At 42.0% G+C, this 18,409-nt stretch overlaps 1 protein-coding gene across 1 annotated transcript; it reads left to right on the top strand.

Annotated features, from left to right (window-relative positions):
* The first annotated feature begins 7,390 nt into the window (after window positions 1-7,390).
* On the top strand, window positions 7,391-8,041 carry LOC124651479 (bZIP transcription factor RISBZ5-like). Its single transcript, XM_047190571.1, has one exon. The coding sequence runs from the start codon at window positions 7,391-7,393 to the stop codon at window positions 8,039-8,041; it is 651 nt and encodes a 216-aa protein (XP_047046527.1).
* Window positions 8,042-18,409: the final 10,368 nt, after the last annotated feature.

Consider the following 18,409-nt stretch of genomic DNA (forward strand, 5'->3'; position numbering starts at 1 on the left):
CGAGGACAGGCTGCAAGTCCTCCTTGATCGGCTTGCGCAGAGACAAAGGGAGCCCCAGATACGTCATAGGGAGGTCGCTGAACGTACATGCCACCAGGGGCGCCAGGCGCCACCGCCAACCTAGTGTCGGTGTCGCATCTGATCGGGGCCGTAGAGCTTTTCAGGAAGTTGACCACAAGGCTGGAGGCTGCCCCAAAGCGGCTAAGGATCTCCTTGACCGCAAGAAGCTCCAGCCGATCCGGCCTGGTGAACACCACAATATCGCCCGCAAAGAGGGAGACGTGGTGCTTCAACCCGTTTGCCCCTAGGTCCGCCAAAACAGCAGCCCGCTCAGCCGCTCTGAACATGGTGTCGAGAACATCCATGACGAGAATAAACAACAGGGGGAGAGGGGGTCTCCCTGCCGTAAACCTCTACCGTGGAGGAAGGCCGTGCCCGCACAACCTTTAACAAGGACATGCGTGTACGCCGTCCGCAGAAGAACAAGGAGCCAACCATGGGTGGACCCACGACAAATTTTTAGTGGGGGCAAAAATTAGCTAAGTGGTGAAAATATATTTGCTAAGTAGGGGCAAATCAGTCCTTAGCTTAATTAATTACAAGATGAGTGAGAATTGAGTGGGGGCATCCGCCCCCATTGAGTATACCCTGGATCCCCCATGGAGCCAACGAATCCACCTAGGACCAAAGCCGCACTCCCGCAAGACGCTGAGGAGGAAAGACAACGAGACGTGTCGAAAGCACATGCCGGACCACGTCCAACTTGAGCAGCAGGGCAGGCACCTTCCTCCGGTGGAGCAACCTCGCGGATTGGTGCACCAAAATAAAGTTGTCATGGATGCATCTACCACGGATGAAAGCGCCCTAGTTGCATCCGACAAGCTCCACCATCCGGGGCGCAAGCCACAAGGCCATGACCTTGGCGATGAGCTTGGTAAAGCTGTGGACAATGCTGATCGGCCGGAAATCCGCGCCCTCCCGCTTGGGAACCAACGTGATATAAGCCGAGTTCAGCCCGCCGAGGTACTGATCCAACACAACCAGCACAACGGCGAGGACATCCTCCTTGACGGTACATGTAAGGTAGTGGACGCTCATGTTAAGTGAGACTCTGGTACCTCATATATTCTTAGTGTAAGTTCAATTTTTTTTGTCAATTTCGTCAAGGCAGAGCCGCTGCATGAGGTGTTAGTGTTAAGCTTCATGCACTAGCCACTTGAACCAAAAGTCCGAACTGATGGAAAGGGCTAGGCAATCTACTCGTACACTTCACAACACCCCCACTCGCGTGTGACGGGAGAAGAGAAAGTCAACACGTGAAAGAAGAAGAGCACACCGAAACAGGGCATCAGCGGTGGCTAAAGAGGGGGCCAACAACAATTTTTAGGCTTAATTGCAAGAACCAGGGGTAACAGCAATTTTTAGGCTTAATTGCGAAAATCATGTGAAAGCCAGGATTTGAACTTGAGACCTGGGGCTTTGATACCATGTTAAGCTTCATGCACTAGCCACTTGAACCAAAAGTCCGAACTGATGGAAAAGGCTAGGCAATCCACATATACATTTCACAACAGTTAGAACTATTCTCATGACATTAGTTCGCTCAGTAGCGATGTGCCATTGCAGACCGTACCAATAGGATATTGCCAAAACTTGTGAAAACAATAAACACACTTATGTATAATGCCTTGACGAAATTGACAATTGGACTGTCATAAGTACACAACTGTGGTGTGTAAATTTCTGTCATCATCACTAGCTAGGTTGAAAGCTATCCAAAATGCCATCTAAAAAGATCTAACACGAAAACAGAGGTCTCCTACAGAAGGAAGAGACTGGCTTTCGTGGCAAAAAAACATGATTTAGTATTCAGAGCCGCCATACTTCTCTACTTTTGACATCTGAAGCAGCCGCGAAGGTATTCAGATACAGCACTCATAAATTTTTTCGATAAAGACAGCACTGATAATTGACAATGATTTAGTAATGCAACATGAGTGTACTGTTTGTCTTCTTGTGCTGCACGATAATGGATAAAGGCTGCGCCATAAATAACCAAATATAATTCAGAGCACAAAAGGAGCGAAACTACATACCACTAGGCACCACCTCGTGTCTTTCGTGCCCAATAACACCCTAAATTCAGATCCAGCGAGCGATGCTTGTAGTAGCCAAAAAGAAAAGCAGACGAAAAGAAAATGCGCGTCGTTTCTATCTGAGCGCACCAGCTCGTCCGGATTCCGGAACGATCGCCGTGCATGCATTCGGGCGACGTGCTTCAACAGCTTTCATGCTACGTATCGGCCGTGGCGAAATCCCCAGGAGTGAAAAAACCCGTGATAAATTTAAAACTTTGTAATAAATCAGATTGTGTGCATCGCTTTGATGCAGAGGACGGGATACTATCCCATTTGCAAAAATGATGGATGTTTGAGCGTAACATAACCTCGGTGAAAAGACAGGCCGCAAGGAAAATTTCCATCCCGTGGATAATTTTGACGGAAGAAGTCTACGGTACATCTTGAGCTGATTTAAAACGCAGACACTTGGCACAAAATAATGCGGTTCTAGATTGCACTAACACAAGAGATTTGATAAGAGCATCTGCAAATGGAACGACCTGGCATGTTGTCTGATGCTTCAGTGTTCTGTTGTACCTTGGCATCTTCGATAGTAACCGAAAGCAATCGAGTTGATGCATCTACTATTCTCTCTCCTTTTTAAATTAGGATGCATATTAGTTTTAATACAACCAAATATAATAAACTTTGACCAAACATATAGAAACAATATCACCATCTTCAAAATTAACTCAATCTATCATGAAATCTATTTTTATATTATATGCATTTCTTCCTATATAAGCCTATAAGTTACTATACTTTAATATAGAGTTCGAGTTTGAATTTAGCCTAATATAAGGGAGGGAGTACTATAGATGTGGCGACATGATTCATCACATTTCAGAATCCGAACGAATAGGCCAACACATCGACCCCCCCCCCCAACACCACTGATGGTAAGGTTTCTTTTCCTTACCTTCATTAATGATATATCAGATCATGCATGGTGCCCTCAAATCAAAGTGCCACGAATGTTTATTTATGGACTGGATTATTCATTTATTCTTGCTAAAACTGGTTAAAATAATCCACGGTTAGGCGATCAGCAGTGCCTCGACAGGTGACAAGATATCAGCCTAACGGGGGAATGTTTGCTCACCGTCTATGGATGTCCTAGCCCTAGCGTCAGCTCGGTGGAACTATAGTTGCCATTACATCGTTTGATGCGTGATTAGTGTAAAGTTAGTTTTTTAAGAGGGTAAGCCTCCGGGTCGTGTTGTGTGTATATCTATGCACAAGAGTCGAGTACATTATCTAAGTGCTTTATAGACTATTGGGGCATATGTTCTTCTCCGATGGCGTAGTGGCATTCTATCTGATCCTAGATACTTTGTTGCACGATCAATTAATAGATGCAAAGCTCCAGCTAGTTCCTTGTAATATTTTCTGGCTTAAGAGGATCCAAGGAGATAAAATCGAAGTGGTCAAAGCTAATAATCATTAACTTTAGTGACAACCACATTTATGATAGTTTACCGTGTAAACATTATTTTCATTGTTTAAAAAATATTTATAATTCGTACGGGCTTTCAATATTGTTTCATCTTAAATTATATGCACCCCTTCCACCGACATGGATTTGGTGGACATGGGTCCGCGTGGACCCATTATGAACTATAAAATTATAAAGAAGTACTAAAAAAATATAAAAACGGCATTGATCGATCATGTGGGTGAAGAATGCATACAATTGTGTTAGTAGAAGATTAATTTTTCCCTACCTTGGGTGCATGGTTTGAACTATCTTTGGTTTTGGATCATATTGCATTCCTTTGTATTGTGTTTTTTTTTGTGTTGCCTCGAGTGCATGGTATGTGTTGTCTTATGTTGTGTTTCCATGATTTCTTGATATGTGCATCAGTGCATGTATTGTGTGTTTTGATGTCTTGATTTGAGTGCATGTTCTGGGTTTTCCTAGTTGCATGTTAAGTGATGCATTCCGATTTGCTGCCCTGAGTTCATGTTATGCCCTGCCTTCCATTGTTCATGTTTGGGTTGCATGTCTTCGGTTGCATTATGTTGTTAAATGTGTTGTGCTTTTTACCGCGTGTTGAGTGCATAGTTTGGACTTACTCTAGGTTAAACCTTGTCTTTATGCTCGGGTTTTCTAGTTGCACTGCTAATAACTGTACTATGAGAACAAGAAAAAAAAGAAAAAAAAAATGGAACAGCCCAAAAAACTACCCCGTGTCAAGAACTAGCCAATCATCAAGTTCCTGCAACATCCGGACGCAACTCGTGGCGCGCACGCTCCCTCACCCTCCGCAGTATGGCACCCTACTACTAGTCGTCCTCTTACTTAGTAAAAAGTTCTGTATAGGATACTAAAATTCATCATAGTCTATTCTTACATCTAAGTCTTAGAAGTAACTACTCAATATCTATTTTCAGTGCTCTCTATCTAATAATAGAATAAAGTGGCCATGTGCATGTGATATTTCGACAAAGAGAATTAAGCATCCGCTTAATGCCACCGCTACTTTACCACACCTTTCATTATATTAGTTCATATAAAGTTTCTATAAATAAAAACAGTCTGCAAGTTCCTGTTGACTTTGAAGTCAACTTGCTTTTGATGGCCACCTTTCGCACTAATATCTTGAATCATGTATCTAGTACAATGTTTTGATCTTCAATTCATAAGTAAATGCACCACTTTGCATTTCATTGTGAACATAGGGATTAATAAAAAATTACACGGGACTTACATGTACACCAACAACAAATGTTAGCTATGATAGCCAATATAAAAACAGTGTTAGCCACGGAGCTGCGTCAATTCCCTAATTATTCACTTCTGGTGGAGCATACACGCAGTGCTGCTCGAGTTGACAATCACTTCAATCATCGCCCCTCCTGCCCCCGCTGCGTTTGCATGGCATCATTCTTCTCATCCAAATCCAAGTTGCAGCCTCTGGCAAAAATATAGTTCGGCATTGTGTATCAAATAATAATTAAAATAATAATGTGTTAACACTAGTTGCCACTTCATTTTTTTTTGGCAATGTTCACTAGCATGTTATAATTCGTTACCCACCATGGGGCGCGGACGGGCTCTGCCTGGCGTTGCCGGCGGTGGCGGGGCCTGCTCGTCCCCTGGCGTGGTGGATCGGCGCAGGAAGGATCCTCCCCGGTTGGGTGTGGTGGGCTCGCCGGGCACCACGGCGTGCTGGCTGCTCGATGCGCGGCAGCGTGAGCGCGCGCCCGTCGTCGTGAGCGGCGGCGCGCCTAGGGCATCAGCGGCGCGACGGACGGCGACCTGGGCGCCGGTCTGGGTGGCGTCCTAGTGATGGTGGTGGTGGCCACTGCCGGCGGGCCATGCTGGTGGTGGAGGTGCGAGGTGGGACGGACCAGATGGGTGTGAGCCCTAGGTCGGTCTTCTCCTTTCCCTCTCCGTGATCTTGGTTGTCGCCGGTGGAGGGTCAGCCGATTGCAAGGCATCTCGTCGCGTTGCCTCAGCCGTCTAGGATGGCCGGTGGCGCTGGGCCCAGCTTGAATAATGGTGGAGGTCCTCGAGTCTCTCTTATGAGAAGATGAAGACCTACCTGAGGCTTGTCCGTCTTGATTTGACTGGAGTGATGAGTTCCGGAAAGCTCCACCGACGAATGGAACAAAGGCATCTTTTGCCTGAAATTTGCTGGATTGGGTGGTATTCGGTTGTGCGCACCCATGCTTTTATTCCGACCGTTTGGTATTCGGTTGTGTTGCCATCAGATGACATTCTAGTACATGGTGAAATTAGAGGCGGAGAATATCATGAAGGCCGGATTGGACAACTAGCAATGGAGGTTCGAGTCTCTGTATTGTTGAGGGGATTGCTTGGTGTTCTGAGTTTCGCAGCAGCAATATGAAAGTGGGGACGGTAGCACAGGTGAAGTTCAGGGTGAAAATCCAAGGTCTGGCCTTAACTGGTTGTGGCTGACAATGACCTTGTTGAGGGCATTGTTTTGAGAGTAGGGATTATCTTCCGGGTGAAAACCTAAGATCTTTTGATCGGGCGACGATGGTGTTTGTGCACTGTTTCCTTTTTGGAGGCGCCGCTTTTTGGAGAGTCTGGAGTTCAGGTGTTGTCATGGTGGTGGATATATTGTTGCTGCTACGCTGGAACACCGTAGCGGACTTTTTATTTCTTAGTTTTATTTTTTATTTTTTGGCTGAGTGCATCCGTACTACCATTAGGGTATTGCGTTGTAGAGGCTGGGTGTAATTGGTATTTTCTTGATATTAATATATTCACTTTATCGAAAACATACCATTAAAATAACATTTCTCATTCTCCTTACTCTCTAAGAGGGTCCTCCTAGCCGATGGTTGAAATCAAGCTGATGAGCAGTCGAAACCAGTGCACAGATTGCACATCCAGGGAAAATAATATTTCCCAACAACTTATACCCTAGTAAGGATGGATCAATCAAACAAATTTTAAAAAATATCAGATCTTTGATTAATTTGCTCACCGTAAAAATTTGGGATTGGAATTTGTTCTGGTTATTACATCAATTCAAAAAATTAGTTTTGACTTCCATGATCATATTTGGATTCCCGAAATATACATGGGTTTAAATTTTGTATTTTTATTGTGTTCAAGGACACAATCGGACGACGTTGGTCTCTAGTCTCACAAGGTGTCATCGGCAAGCCAGCAAGTGGCTGTCACTTGCGAGTTTTACACGCAAATCTACCTGAAAGGCTTTGGTTTGTCCATGCAATAATGTACTACAAACTGAAAGTTGGTTACCGAAAGCAAGGTATCACTAGGAGAATATGTAATAGCCAGACAGGGTTTGACATGGACAAATATGGAGAATTATATCCACCTGTGCCAAGAGACTGACTCGAGTCAAGTCATGCTAATTAAGCCATATACATTAAGTTTTTATTTATGGATGACACACAGAACAATCTAGGAGAATTAAGGATCTACAAGAAGTATATTTGGATATATTAGTCCTTCGATGTTCTCCTAGGTAGCTTGGCCATATTTTAAGCTACCAAACTCTAGCTCAATAATATATATTATTTTGTCAGACTACAAAATGTAAAATGATAATATCCCAATATCAGAGAGAAGAGAAGACATTGTATCTCTCTCTTGGGCAAAGAAAAGCATGCCACACGCCCACACTATAAAAGCCCATCACCAATCTCCTCATCAGCCATAGAAAACAAACAAGATCAATCACTTGGCCACATCGCAGCTATAATCTACTAGCGCTACTACACTAGAAGCTACCATAAGAAAAGAAGAGACAAGAAGAAACAAGATCATGTACCACCATAACCATGGCGAGGTGGCCAGTCTTCACTTCCTCCAGCCTCCAAATCCTTCCACTTCCTTCGCCCCTCACCACCACATGAACATGCCCTTGCCGCCTCAGGCCTACTTTCCTCCCTCCTTTGATCCTACCGTTTTTCTCGCCGGCGATGATGCGGCGGCTGCCTTTGAGTTTGACACTATCCTAGAAGAAGCGGCTCACCTTGCCAGCGGCAATCGCTCGCCCAGCTCGGGCTCTGACGCCGGGGGCGTTAACTACTGCCAGTTGGGCGGTCCTGGCGCTGGCATTGGAGCTGCGGAGGAGGAGAGGAGGCGACGGCGGATGGTCTCGAACCGGGAGTCGGCGCGACGGTCACGCATGCGCAAGCAGCGGCAGCTGACCGAGCTGTGGGCACTGGTCGAGCACCTCCGCGGCGCCAACCGACGCCTCCTCGACGATCTCAATGGCGCATTGAGGCAGTCCGCTGACGCCCGCTGCGAGAGCTCCCAGCTAAGGAGCGAGAAGGCCGAGCTGACCAAGAAGCTCGAGCAGCTGTCGCACCAATCGGCGCTGGAAAAGAAAGCCGCCTCCAGCAATCACAGTAGCTGTTCTTCGGAGGAGACAGAAGGAGAAGAAGTTCTTCGGCCAAGAAGCCGCCACTGATATCCACAACCGTTGGCGCCGTCGTGGCCACGAGGAAGCAGAAAGCGGCAAGAGCAGGAGTCGAGGGCCAGCCAAGGAGGCTGAGAAGGTGAGCAGTAATATTTTAATCAAGCCTGTTGCCTGCATCGGAAGCTACGGAAGAGGAGAAGGCCTCTAGTTTGGCTTCTCCCGGGAAGAAAGTGAGGCGGACGATTGGACGAGCTACGGCGAGCACTGGAGGCTCTGTCATATTGGCGGCTGCACCCAGTGCGACGTTGACGAGAGCGATGAAGAAGAAGGCGCTGCTGAGTTCCTGAATCAGTTTTTATCTGAACCTGTTTCCTGAATCAGTTTTTGTAATGCGTTTTCCGTCGCTGTAAAACATATAAGCTCAAGCATCTAAACAAAGTTTATACTCGGCAGGTTCAGACGTGGAACCGTGGCTTTGGATGTAACGTGCGGGGTGGTTGCTATAAATCTGCGGCACAAGTTATGCACTGGCACATTAGTCCCTACTGTGTTTGGATGTTGGAAAACTGGGCTGGAATTGAATTGGAAAAAGAATTCCAAATCCAGGATGGAAAGGAAATGGCTTCCAATTTCAATTCTGTTGTTTGGATGAGTTTGGAATTTCCTGTTGGAATCAGAGGCTGGTGACCAATTCCAATTCCTGTTTGGATGTACAAACCATGGAATTAGATGATTTGTTGAGTATAGACAATAAAAATCGCATGTACGGCCAAAAATGTGTATATACTATTTTTCAGACATTATAACATTAAATAATATAAATAAGACACAATATATAACAACACGCATGTCACGAAATATATAAAGTACCAACGAAAGTGCATAGATCATGTCTTACATATAACGCACACATAGTTCATAAAACAAACCACACACGATAGAAAACATCAAGGCAAGGTCATGAGCCATGGCTTCCTTAAGGTGTCGGGAAGCTCCATGAGTGCTTCAAACAAACGCTCATTGACGATCAACTTCCCATAAGATCTCAGCATATCAGAATCCTCCAAACCTTGTACCTTTTGAAGTGCAGCAAGAATTTCAGTTGGAGGAGTCGCCTTTGGCATAGGAAGTGGGTCGGCTGTCTTCAAAGCATCATCAAAAGATGTTCTCATTTGCCCCATCATGCACAAGATAGCATCACCAGTGCGTTGCCTCTTTTGAGGCACCTCGGGAGATTCTTCAACAACCGGGGTGTTTTGTTCTTTACCAGTTTCACCTCCTATCCTAGCACCTGCACCATTCGCATGGTTTTTTGAATATATAGTCTCAATATCACTCCAATTATGCACTACCTTGGTCCTATAGGCACGTGCATCTTTGTTAGCCTGTGCAATACAAAAAAAATATTAGAGATGATAATGAAGTTGCAAAAGTAGCATCGAAACAAAATTTTAGAGTTAAATACCTCCACATAACGATTCCACGCTTCATCGCTATCAACAGTGACCTTGTTGGTTTCCCAATCCCATCCAAAACCACTCTGAGCAAGCATCTTGCTAATAATCTCATAATGCTTGTCAAAAGTTTTAATTCTTCCAACAATGTTATCCTTGCTGATGTCAATACCACATCTCTCCTTCACATGCTTAATGCATGCAGTGTACACATGTGGCTTCCAACCATTTTGAGCACGGTCACCAATGTTGTGATGCTCAACAAGGACGGCCAACAATGCCACATCCATCTCAGGGGTCCATGTAAGGTAACACCTAGTTTTCTTCTTACTTGGTTCAGCCATGCTCCTACAAGTTAGGTAAAAATTATCACGGAATGTACAAATAGCAAGTAAGGTACAAACAGAAAGTAAGGAGAAAATAACAAGTAAAGTACATCAAATATGTAGCATATCACACAAGATACATAGTATGACACAATAGTATGACGCAGTAGCACAAAAGAAGGCACCATCTGCTAGCTATCTAATCTATCGCTCTACTCATTCTCTTGCTCTCCACGTGCCACAAGATACGCAGCAAACATATCATCAGCAAATTGCTGCCTAAAATTGGACCACTGAGCAGTTTGTTGGACACTTCTAATGTGAGTAGCATCATCTACAGGTTTGGGAGCCATTGCTGCTAGTTCAGGTCGACTTCCGGCAACAACAAATCATCCCTCTCATGTTGCCTATTGTAATATCCCAGGTATTGGGGTTACAAAAATAGAGGAAACAGATGTGTGCAATGCATTCATGCATAGAAAATCTGGGGAATTTTCGCGCTTTAAAGTAAAACAGATCACAAGAATCGAAGTTTCACTTGACCTTGGTGGAATTGAAGTAGCTCATCAAGTCAAGCGTTATAAACCTCAATGTGACTTTGCTAAAACCTTGTTTTGGGTAGAGATGATTTGATCTAAGGGGTTAGATCAAATAGAACTAACACAACAACACTTTAATCAATGGTCAATTGTTTGATCTTATAAAAGATCATAACATGGTATTCCTTGCCATAACATAAGAACATCTATTAAATTGGAAATCAAGTAATAATAAATGGAGAACCCATTCTTCACTTATCTTCTCCATGTCTTAAAACTAACCCATGTTCTTACCATGAACCTCATGGTAATTCTTGAACTCAACACCAACACAAGATTATCATTAAACCCTAGAGATGGGAGATGCCTATAACCATCAAATAGATAATAATCAAACTCTAAGTTATTAACACTTAAAAGTTAAGAAACTACACTTGGGGTATAATTGAATTCACTTTAAAACTAATTACCAAATATGGTAAAACACAAGGACCTAAGTGCATAAAAGCCCCACATTCTTATTTTAAGCATAACTATTTAAATATGTGGAATATCACAAAACTAAATTCATTTGCATTACGAATTATAGTTCAAACTATTTGAATAAAATAAACTATGAGTACTTTGAAACTCATATGATCATGCCTTGGTGAAACCAACAATCACCATTCAAAAGTGGGGTATAATCCTTATCTTTGACATTTTGATCCCAATTATGATATAAATACCATCACATATGATATAGTGACTCAACCACAAGCATAAAATCATTCACAAGATATTTAGTAACAAAAGCCACTTGGCTATCCAAAAATAAATCACATGAGAGGATAATCTCAATGCCACATAGGATGGAAATATCTACATAGCTTGAATCCTAAGCTATGCCACCTCATGCTCAAAGGATTGCTATGGATGAGAGCATGACAACCAAGCACCTTACTCATCAAATTAAAGCAAGAGTCATCCACCCATGTGTCATGTTACTAGAGCATGCCCAAGCCTATAAAAGGAGCCTCACACTCCATCCATTTCATCATCTTGCACCTTGATGCAAGAAGACCAACACATTGAGCCACTCCATAAAATAGTTAGGATCAAGATGAAGCAGCTGGGAGGTGGAGGCATGCCACAAGATGCAGGTTTATCAGAATTCCTGAAGAACAAGCTACAGAAGATAGCAAGGTAGAAACTCTAAGGAAGACCACATATTTAGATAATCACATCATCATTCCTTAAATAGAACCTTAGATTATAAACCAAGCCTTGTGGAGTGAGGGGGAAAAATTGGTATAACCATATCCAAATACTCCTAGTAATACTTTAGGAAACCCATACCATGCATGATCATCACAATTGGGTAATGATCATATACTCTAAGAATTGGAGTAGAAGTCATTGAGAATAAATTGCTCATGATAATGCCATGATTATGCTATGGAGAAATAGAAGAATAAGCCATAAGTTTAACCCTACATGGTAAGTAGATATCACTCACCACATGAAATTATAGAGAGATCACTAGTAAGCAAACCTAGGCTTACATCCCAACCTTAACTTGGGAATCACTTGGTGATCATAAGTACAATTCTACCACATCTACATTCCATTTATCTACCATTTCAGAACCATAAGAAAACCTTAGAGTAAAACTCCATACTTAATATGGTGAGAAACCATCCATCCATATGACCAAAGTTAACTATAAAAAGAAACATAACTACTTTAGTTACTTTAATGATTAATTGAGGAAAATAATAGAAGTTAATTGGTATAAGATAAAACCAATTCTCAAAGCCTTAGTAATTAAAGGGGAACATAAACAACTAAGCAAGTAACCATATTACCATGGTTAGGGGAGAATAAACTCTAGCAAATGCAATATGGTGTCATCTCAACTCTATAAACTAGAATTATATCTCAACTCTAGTTTAGGTATCACTATGGTGATCATAATATAAACCCATGCCATAATTGAGACTCAAACCAATTGCCCTTAGGTAAATATCATTAGAACCCTAATGGTTCATTAATTAAGTCCAATGTTTCAATTATAAAACATAAGAGCCACCTAATGCTAAGTCCTATAATTAAACCATATGGGTAGTGATCAACCATTTATCTTTGTAAACAAGATAAACCATGATGGAAACAATACCTACTGAGATACTTTTAAATGTAGTGAAAGTATTAACCTTAATAAGGGGGTTACACTAGAAATGATAAAACCCTAATAAAGATTTGCTCCCATAAATTCATATGCAAGTGACAAAACCCTCAAATAGAAACCAAGCCCTAATAACAATCTCTGAAATACTTTGAGTTCAAAGTATCAACTCTAATCATTCCAAAGGATTTGATTCATAATAAAAAAGGAAATTAAAATGAGAATATAATTCCATGTCTAATCACCATTTTGAATAAGTCCACATGTATGAAATTAACTAAATGTAAAATACCTGTTCCAAAAGAAAGAATGGTTTGTTAATCACTGCTATACAACTTAATGGAATCAGCCAAGTAAGAAACCTATAATTAAAATCTGAATTAATGGCAGAATACAAAATAGGAAATATAAAACAGAAAATAAAGAAAAGAGAAAAATGAGAGAACCTCACCTGGTCGAGCAGCCCACCACCACAGCCCAGTAAGCAGCCCACCACCGCGGCCCAGTTCACCACCAGAGCACAGCCCAGTACCCTTTCGTCCAAAAAGATCGGAGAGGAGGTCGTCCTCATCCTCTCCGTGTGCTGGAGGCCACCACGTCGACGTGCTCCTTTTCGCCTCAGCGCTGGCGCCTCCTCCTTCCTCGACGACGTGACGAGGATCGCGTCTGGCGCGGTATAAAACCCCTGGACGAACCCTAGCTTCCGATTCTTTCCCCTCTGCTTCAAATCTTTCCATACCGAAACCCTGGCTCCGCCAGTCACCATTAACGCCGGCGATGGAGACCTCCCCAAGCCAAGCCATGACCACCACCGTGACCACCGTCCTCGACTTGGTCACCGTGCACAAGGAATCGAGCTGAAGCGTCTTCAATCGACCGTGCCAGGTCGTCTTCTCCGACGACGGCATCGAGCAATCCCGGCGATTGCGACCTCCCCTCGCCTCGCCGACAAGTCCATCGTGTTATGGGTGAGTCACTGAACCTCCTGCGCATCCTAGCCCTCCCGTTCGTGCCCTACATCGCCGTAGCACCGGTCACCTGCGAGCGCCGCCGCTCAGGTCTCTCCGTCGAGCTTGCTCCGGCGACCATTAGGAGGCGGCGCTACCATCGCTCGCTCCCTACACCACGCTGGTTCGATTGGGACCGACCGCTAGTCCCCGCGCGACCGGAATCATCGTCGCCGGCGACAACTGGCCGCCGGTCACCGTGTCCTTTACCACGTCGACGATTTTGACCCAGTCAACCGCCAACGAGGCAGTTGACGTGGCCAGGGCCCACCTATCAGTGACTAAGAGTAGAATAGCCCGGTAGGTTTAGTAATTCCGTTTAAATTCCAAATTTCATTAAATTACTGAAACTTTGCATTAATTTATAAAATTCATTATAATTCAGAAAAATACAAATAAGATATCAAAATTCTTAGAAATTTAATCTCTATTCAATAAAAATATAATATGGAATTTTTATTTCTAATAAAAATTCAATTGTTTAATACCTGTTATTTAAGCCTTTTATTTTAATTCTAAATACTATTAAAATTCAATAATTAGGAAAAATTCATAAAATAAATAAAAACCAGTAAGTAAATAAGAAAAACATTAAAATTAAATTTCTTTTACTATTAACTTATTAAATCCTTATTAGGAGGATTTTAAAACCTAATTAATAATTATCTTAATTATTAATCCATTACAAAAATAATAAAAAAGCCAAAATCAATATTATTTTTATTTCTAAGATATTAATAACTTCAACTCTATAATGAAGATATTAATCCAATAATTATATGGTAATTAAGAAACCCTAGTTCCATTATAAATAAAGTGATAACCTCATCATTTCATGTGGTATTCTAAAACCCTAATTCATTAGGAACCCTAGCTCCACTAATCCAATTGAACCTTAATTTGTTTCTAACCTAATCCTAGGATAGAACATGAGATCATGTTACTCAATTATCATAGAGCCATGATTAGCAACTAAAGACATATCTATATTCACATAAAATGTAGAACCCTATCACTACCAATTTAGCATTCCATGTATGCAAACCATTAAACCAAGTTGATCAAGTAGGATCAAACCTAGTCCCTATCACCAAGGATATAATCCTTTATGAACCTTAATTAGCATCACACCCTTGTGATGAACCATAATAGCAACCATACCCAATATTGTGCATCATATACTATTCACACTAAACTCTACTAGTGTGAGATATTTACGAACCATCCTATTTAGGAGCCAATAATTCCGTACTTAGTGGATCCAATGAGCAAAACCTAGACAACCTCAACCCTAATTGATATACTTCTTATTATTTAAGAAGTATGTTCTTCAAAAGTTATTCTTTTGAAGAAAATAAGGAATCATCACCAACCCTGCTTATAAGGACCTATAAACCCTAGCCAGCTATCATTAGCAAGATAAACCAACCTTGACAACAACCTTGTATAATGAATTGCTTAGGATGCCTAGGCTTATCTTAACCTTACAAGCCCTAGGTGTCGATGAGTCCAACATTGTTGTGATCCATCTAACACTTACTCCAAAAAACTACTTGGAACCATAATAAATTATAGAACTCCACCAACCTAATTATCATACTTGTTCTTTATTAAAGAACATGTTCTTCAAAAGTTATTCTTTTGAAGTATATGATAATTAATCCTTAACCATGCCATTTAGTACTAAAATTGACCACTGTTCTTTACTTGATAACATTATGCCCATTATCATTCTTTGTGTGCTCAATTGATTATTATTATTTATTGTCTACCTGTTGATAATACCAAGTAATCACACCTGAATAAGAACCTTGTATGTGAATCACTCTAAAAGTGCAACACACCCTAAACCAATCATTACAACTCACTAATCCTAAATCATCGGGGTTAGGTCACGCTTAGAGCGATTGCATCTCATACTTATGCATTATTGCATCCTTGCCAATCTTTTAAACATCGTCCTTACCGGACGATGATGCTATTTCAGAATTTGGAGTTATTGCGTATCGAAGACCTTGTCTGCATAATCTTGCAGTCAAGAAAGGCAAGTTCATCGCTTGCTCATGTCATTTGAGTATCTTTATCAAATTACGTGCAAAGTACTATGATTATCACTATTGCATAAAAACCAAAACCACTACTTTCATAACTATGAATATGACTATGTGGTGGGCAATGGAACCATGGATTGTGTTGATATGGTGGAGGTTCCATTGCAAGGGTTTATATCCATCTAGGATTAAACAACAAATGTCGCCAGTGATTCTTGTGCCGTAATACCCGTGTTAACCATAAGATCCGGAGTGGGACGGAGTAGTCAAAAGTGTTTCCACCTCTCGTTCATCAACGGATGCGCTTACCGTAGACACTTGACCCAGGTTGGGCAAGCGGTGGGGTGGGGATCCCATTCTAATTCCCCACGGTAAGTGGTCTATGATGGGTTGCAGCTACCGGTGAAGGAGTTTGGTTAACGAGTCCCAAACTGTTGTCGTGGTCGGGGTCCATCCTTAATTGGTGTAAGAGGACCGACGAGGACCCGTGGTCGGGGTATGCAACAAAGGGTGGGTGTTCGAGGTAGCGGAGGAACATGATTGGCTAGACCTTATACCGGGCCTCACACCATAGGAAGTGTGGACGGGTTGCGCACTCGGTTGGCACCAAGGTTAAGATCTCTTATGGGTAAAGCAACACACCTCCGCAGAGTGTAAAGAACCGTGACTCGTCACTCCCTGTTCCGGGATATGGAACTGCGAACGCGGCCGGAAAGGAGCTCCATGAAGTTCTAGTAAACCGGTGAAGGCTGACGGACATAGTTATTCTGAATAAAAGCAACCTTTTGAAGAAATGATTATGAAAACCTGCATTGGTATTAGACTTTCTGGTCTAATATTGTAGCTAGTGCATTAAACACCTCTTTCCTATAATGAACTTGTTGAGTACGCTCGTACTCATTCCACTCTTAAATCCCCTGCTTAGATATGGAGGCATCGAAGGAGGATCTACATTGCAACTCGAAGGCCGAGGAGTCAACAACTACTTCAAGAGACAGAACCCTGTCAGAGGAGTCAGATACCACATCCACAAGGAGAAAACATAGTTTAACCATAGAAGGGAACTAGCTTCCTAAACCTAGCTCCTATTTAGCTAGAATCTATTCATAGCCTCAGTAGATTGTTAAATAATCTACAAATAGAGTTCGTGTTAGGATTAGACTACGAGTCGTTCTTCTGGAGTTTATTTGCAGTTTTACCTCATTGTAAAGTAGGAGGCTGTGTGGATCTTTTGTAAAGAGTCTGTGTTGTAATTCTATAGACATGCCTTGGACCCGCATATGTTTCTGTTGTACCACTCTGAGCGATATAATACGAGTGAAACGGTGTTTCATTGGTGTTATATCAGACTTGCATACTACACCATGCAGTGGTATGCTGGGTCACCACACCTATCCCTTGCATAGTTGTGTAACACACAACATGCATTAATAAGTCGAATCTGCAAATATTTATTTCATAGTTAGCATTACTTGTTTCATATTTATTCGTATGAACACCTAATGGAAACGTGTTACCTGGTCCTCTATGTCAAAGTAAGAACAAGCACATAAAATGGCCCATTGTTTCTTCAACAATCCGAAAGTTCTCTCCACAACATTTCTAGCCCGAGAATGACGCAAGTTATACAACTCTTCCGCATTTTGGGGCCCTAGTAGACTTGCAGCCCACTCTTTCAAGTGGTACCTAGTGGATCTGAATGGAGATAGAAATCCCGGTCCATTGGTATAGCCAGCATCAACTAGGTATTATTTTCCTATTGTCAAGTAAATAAGTTAGCTAACAATTAAATATGAGAAATGAAGAAGCCAAGAGGAAAATCCGTACCATGTGGTACAACAAATGCATCTTGACGATCGTTTCTCATAGCATCTTTTAGCACTCTCGAGTCTGATGCCGAGCCCTCCCAACTAGGTAGAACATACAGAAATTTCATGTTCCAATCAACCACACCTAGCATGTTAGTACTGATTTCTTGCTTTCGGTTCCTATACCTCCCTTTGTCAGCAGTATTAACATACACAGGAATATGGCACCCATCGAGTGCTCCAAGTGCATTGCGAAACCACTGCCATTTGTAATCATTAGGAGGGGTAACAGAAGCATCGGGAAGTTTAATGAACTCCGTACTTAGAGATAGGATGGCTGATAACACAGTAGAGAGGTGTCTACTAATAGTCTCTATAGATCGCTGATACGTGCCACCCAAAACTCTCATTTTAATTTCATGTCCAACAACTTGTAGGAACATAGCAACATTTTCTTCTATTGTCACATAGATGCTATCCTTCAGACCACACTTCTCACGCAACATAGCACAAAGATCGTGGAAGTTCCTTTTAGTTAACCGTAGCATATCATAGCAAGCTGCCTCGGACCCATTATATGTATTTTTTTAAGATGTACTTCCTATATGCAACCTTCTCCTCATCATCATCGAAATATCCTACATTTCTCGGTGTCCTTTGCGTACTAAGATAAGCAAGTACCATGCATGACATCTCGAACCACATCTTTGTCAATATGATCCTTTTACTTTTTCTTTTTTTGTTCTCCTCGATTACGTATGCAACCAACTCTTCTTGAGACATGATACCTCTACAATGTACAGTATGTCAATATTCTACAACATGCACCAAACTATGCTACAGTATGTCAATACAACATAGATGCATGCACTTGAAATCAAACTATTCTACAGTATGTCAATACACTAATCTACATGACCTAGTGATGCATATATACTTGAAATTAAACTTGTGTCAATTGTTGTTCAAATCGGACTACAGCATGCAAGTGAAGATAACAAATAACAGTGTATATTGAAAGCTTGTCATACCTTGAGCTATTGTTGTCAGCAGCTTCCGATTCACCT

Source organism: Lolium rigidum, chromosome 1 (genome assembly GCF_022539505.1).
Source record: "Lolium rigidum isolate FL_2022 chromosome 1, APGP_CSIRO_Lrig_0.1, whole genome shotgun sequence".
NCBI lineage: Eukaryota > Viridiplantae > Streptophyta > Magnoliopsida > Poales > Poaceae > Lolium > Lolium rigidum.

Bases quoted from the DNA above. Each gene is read 5' to 3' on its own strand.
- LOC124651479 (XM_047190571.1), top strand. From the start codon at position 7,391: ATGTACCACCATAACCATGGCGAGGTGGCCAGTCTTCACTTCCTCCAG.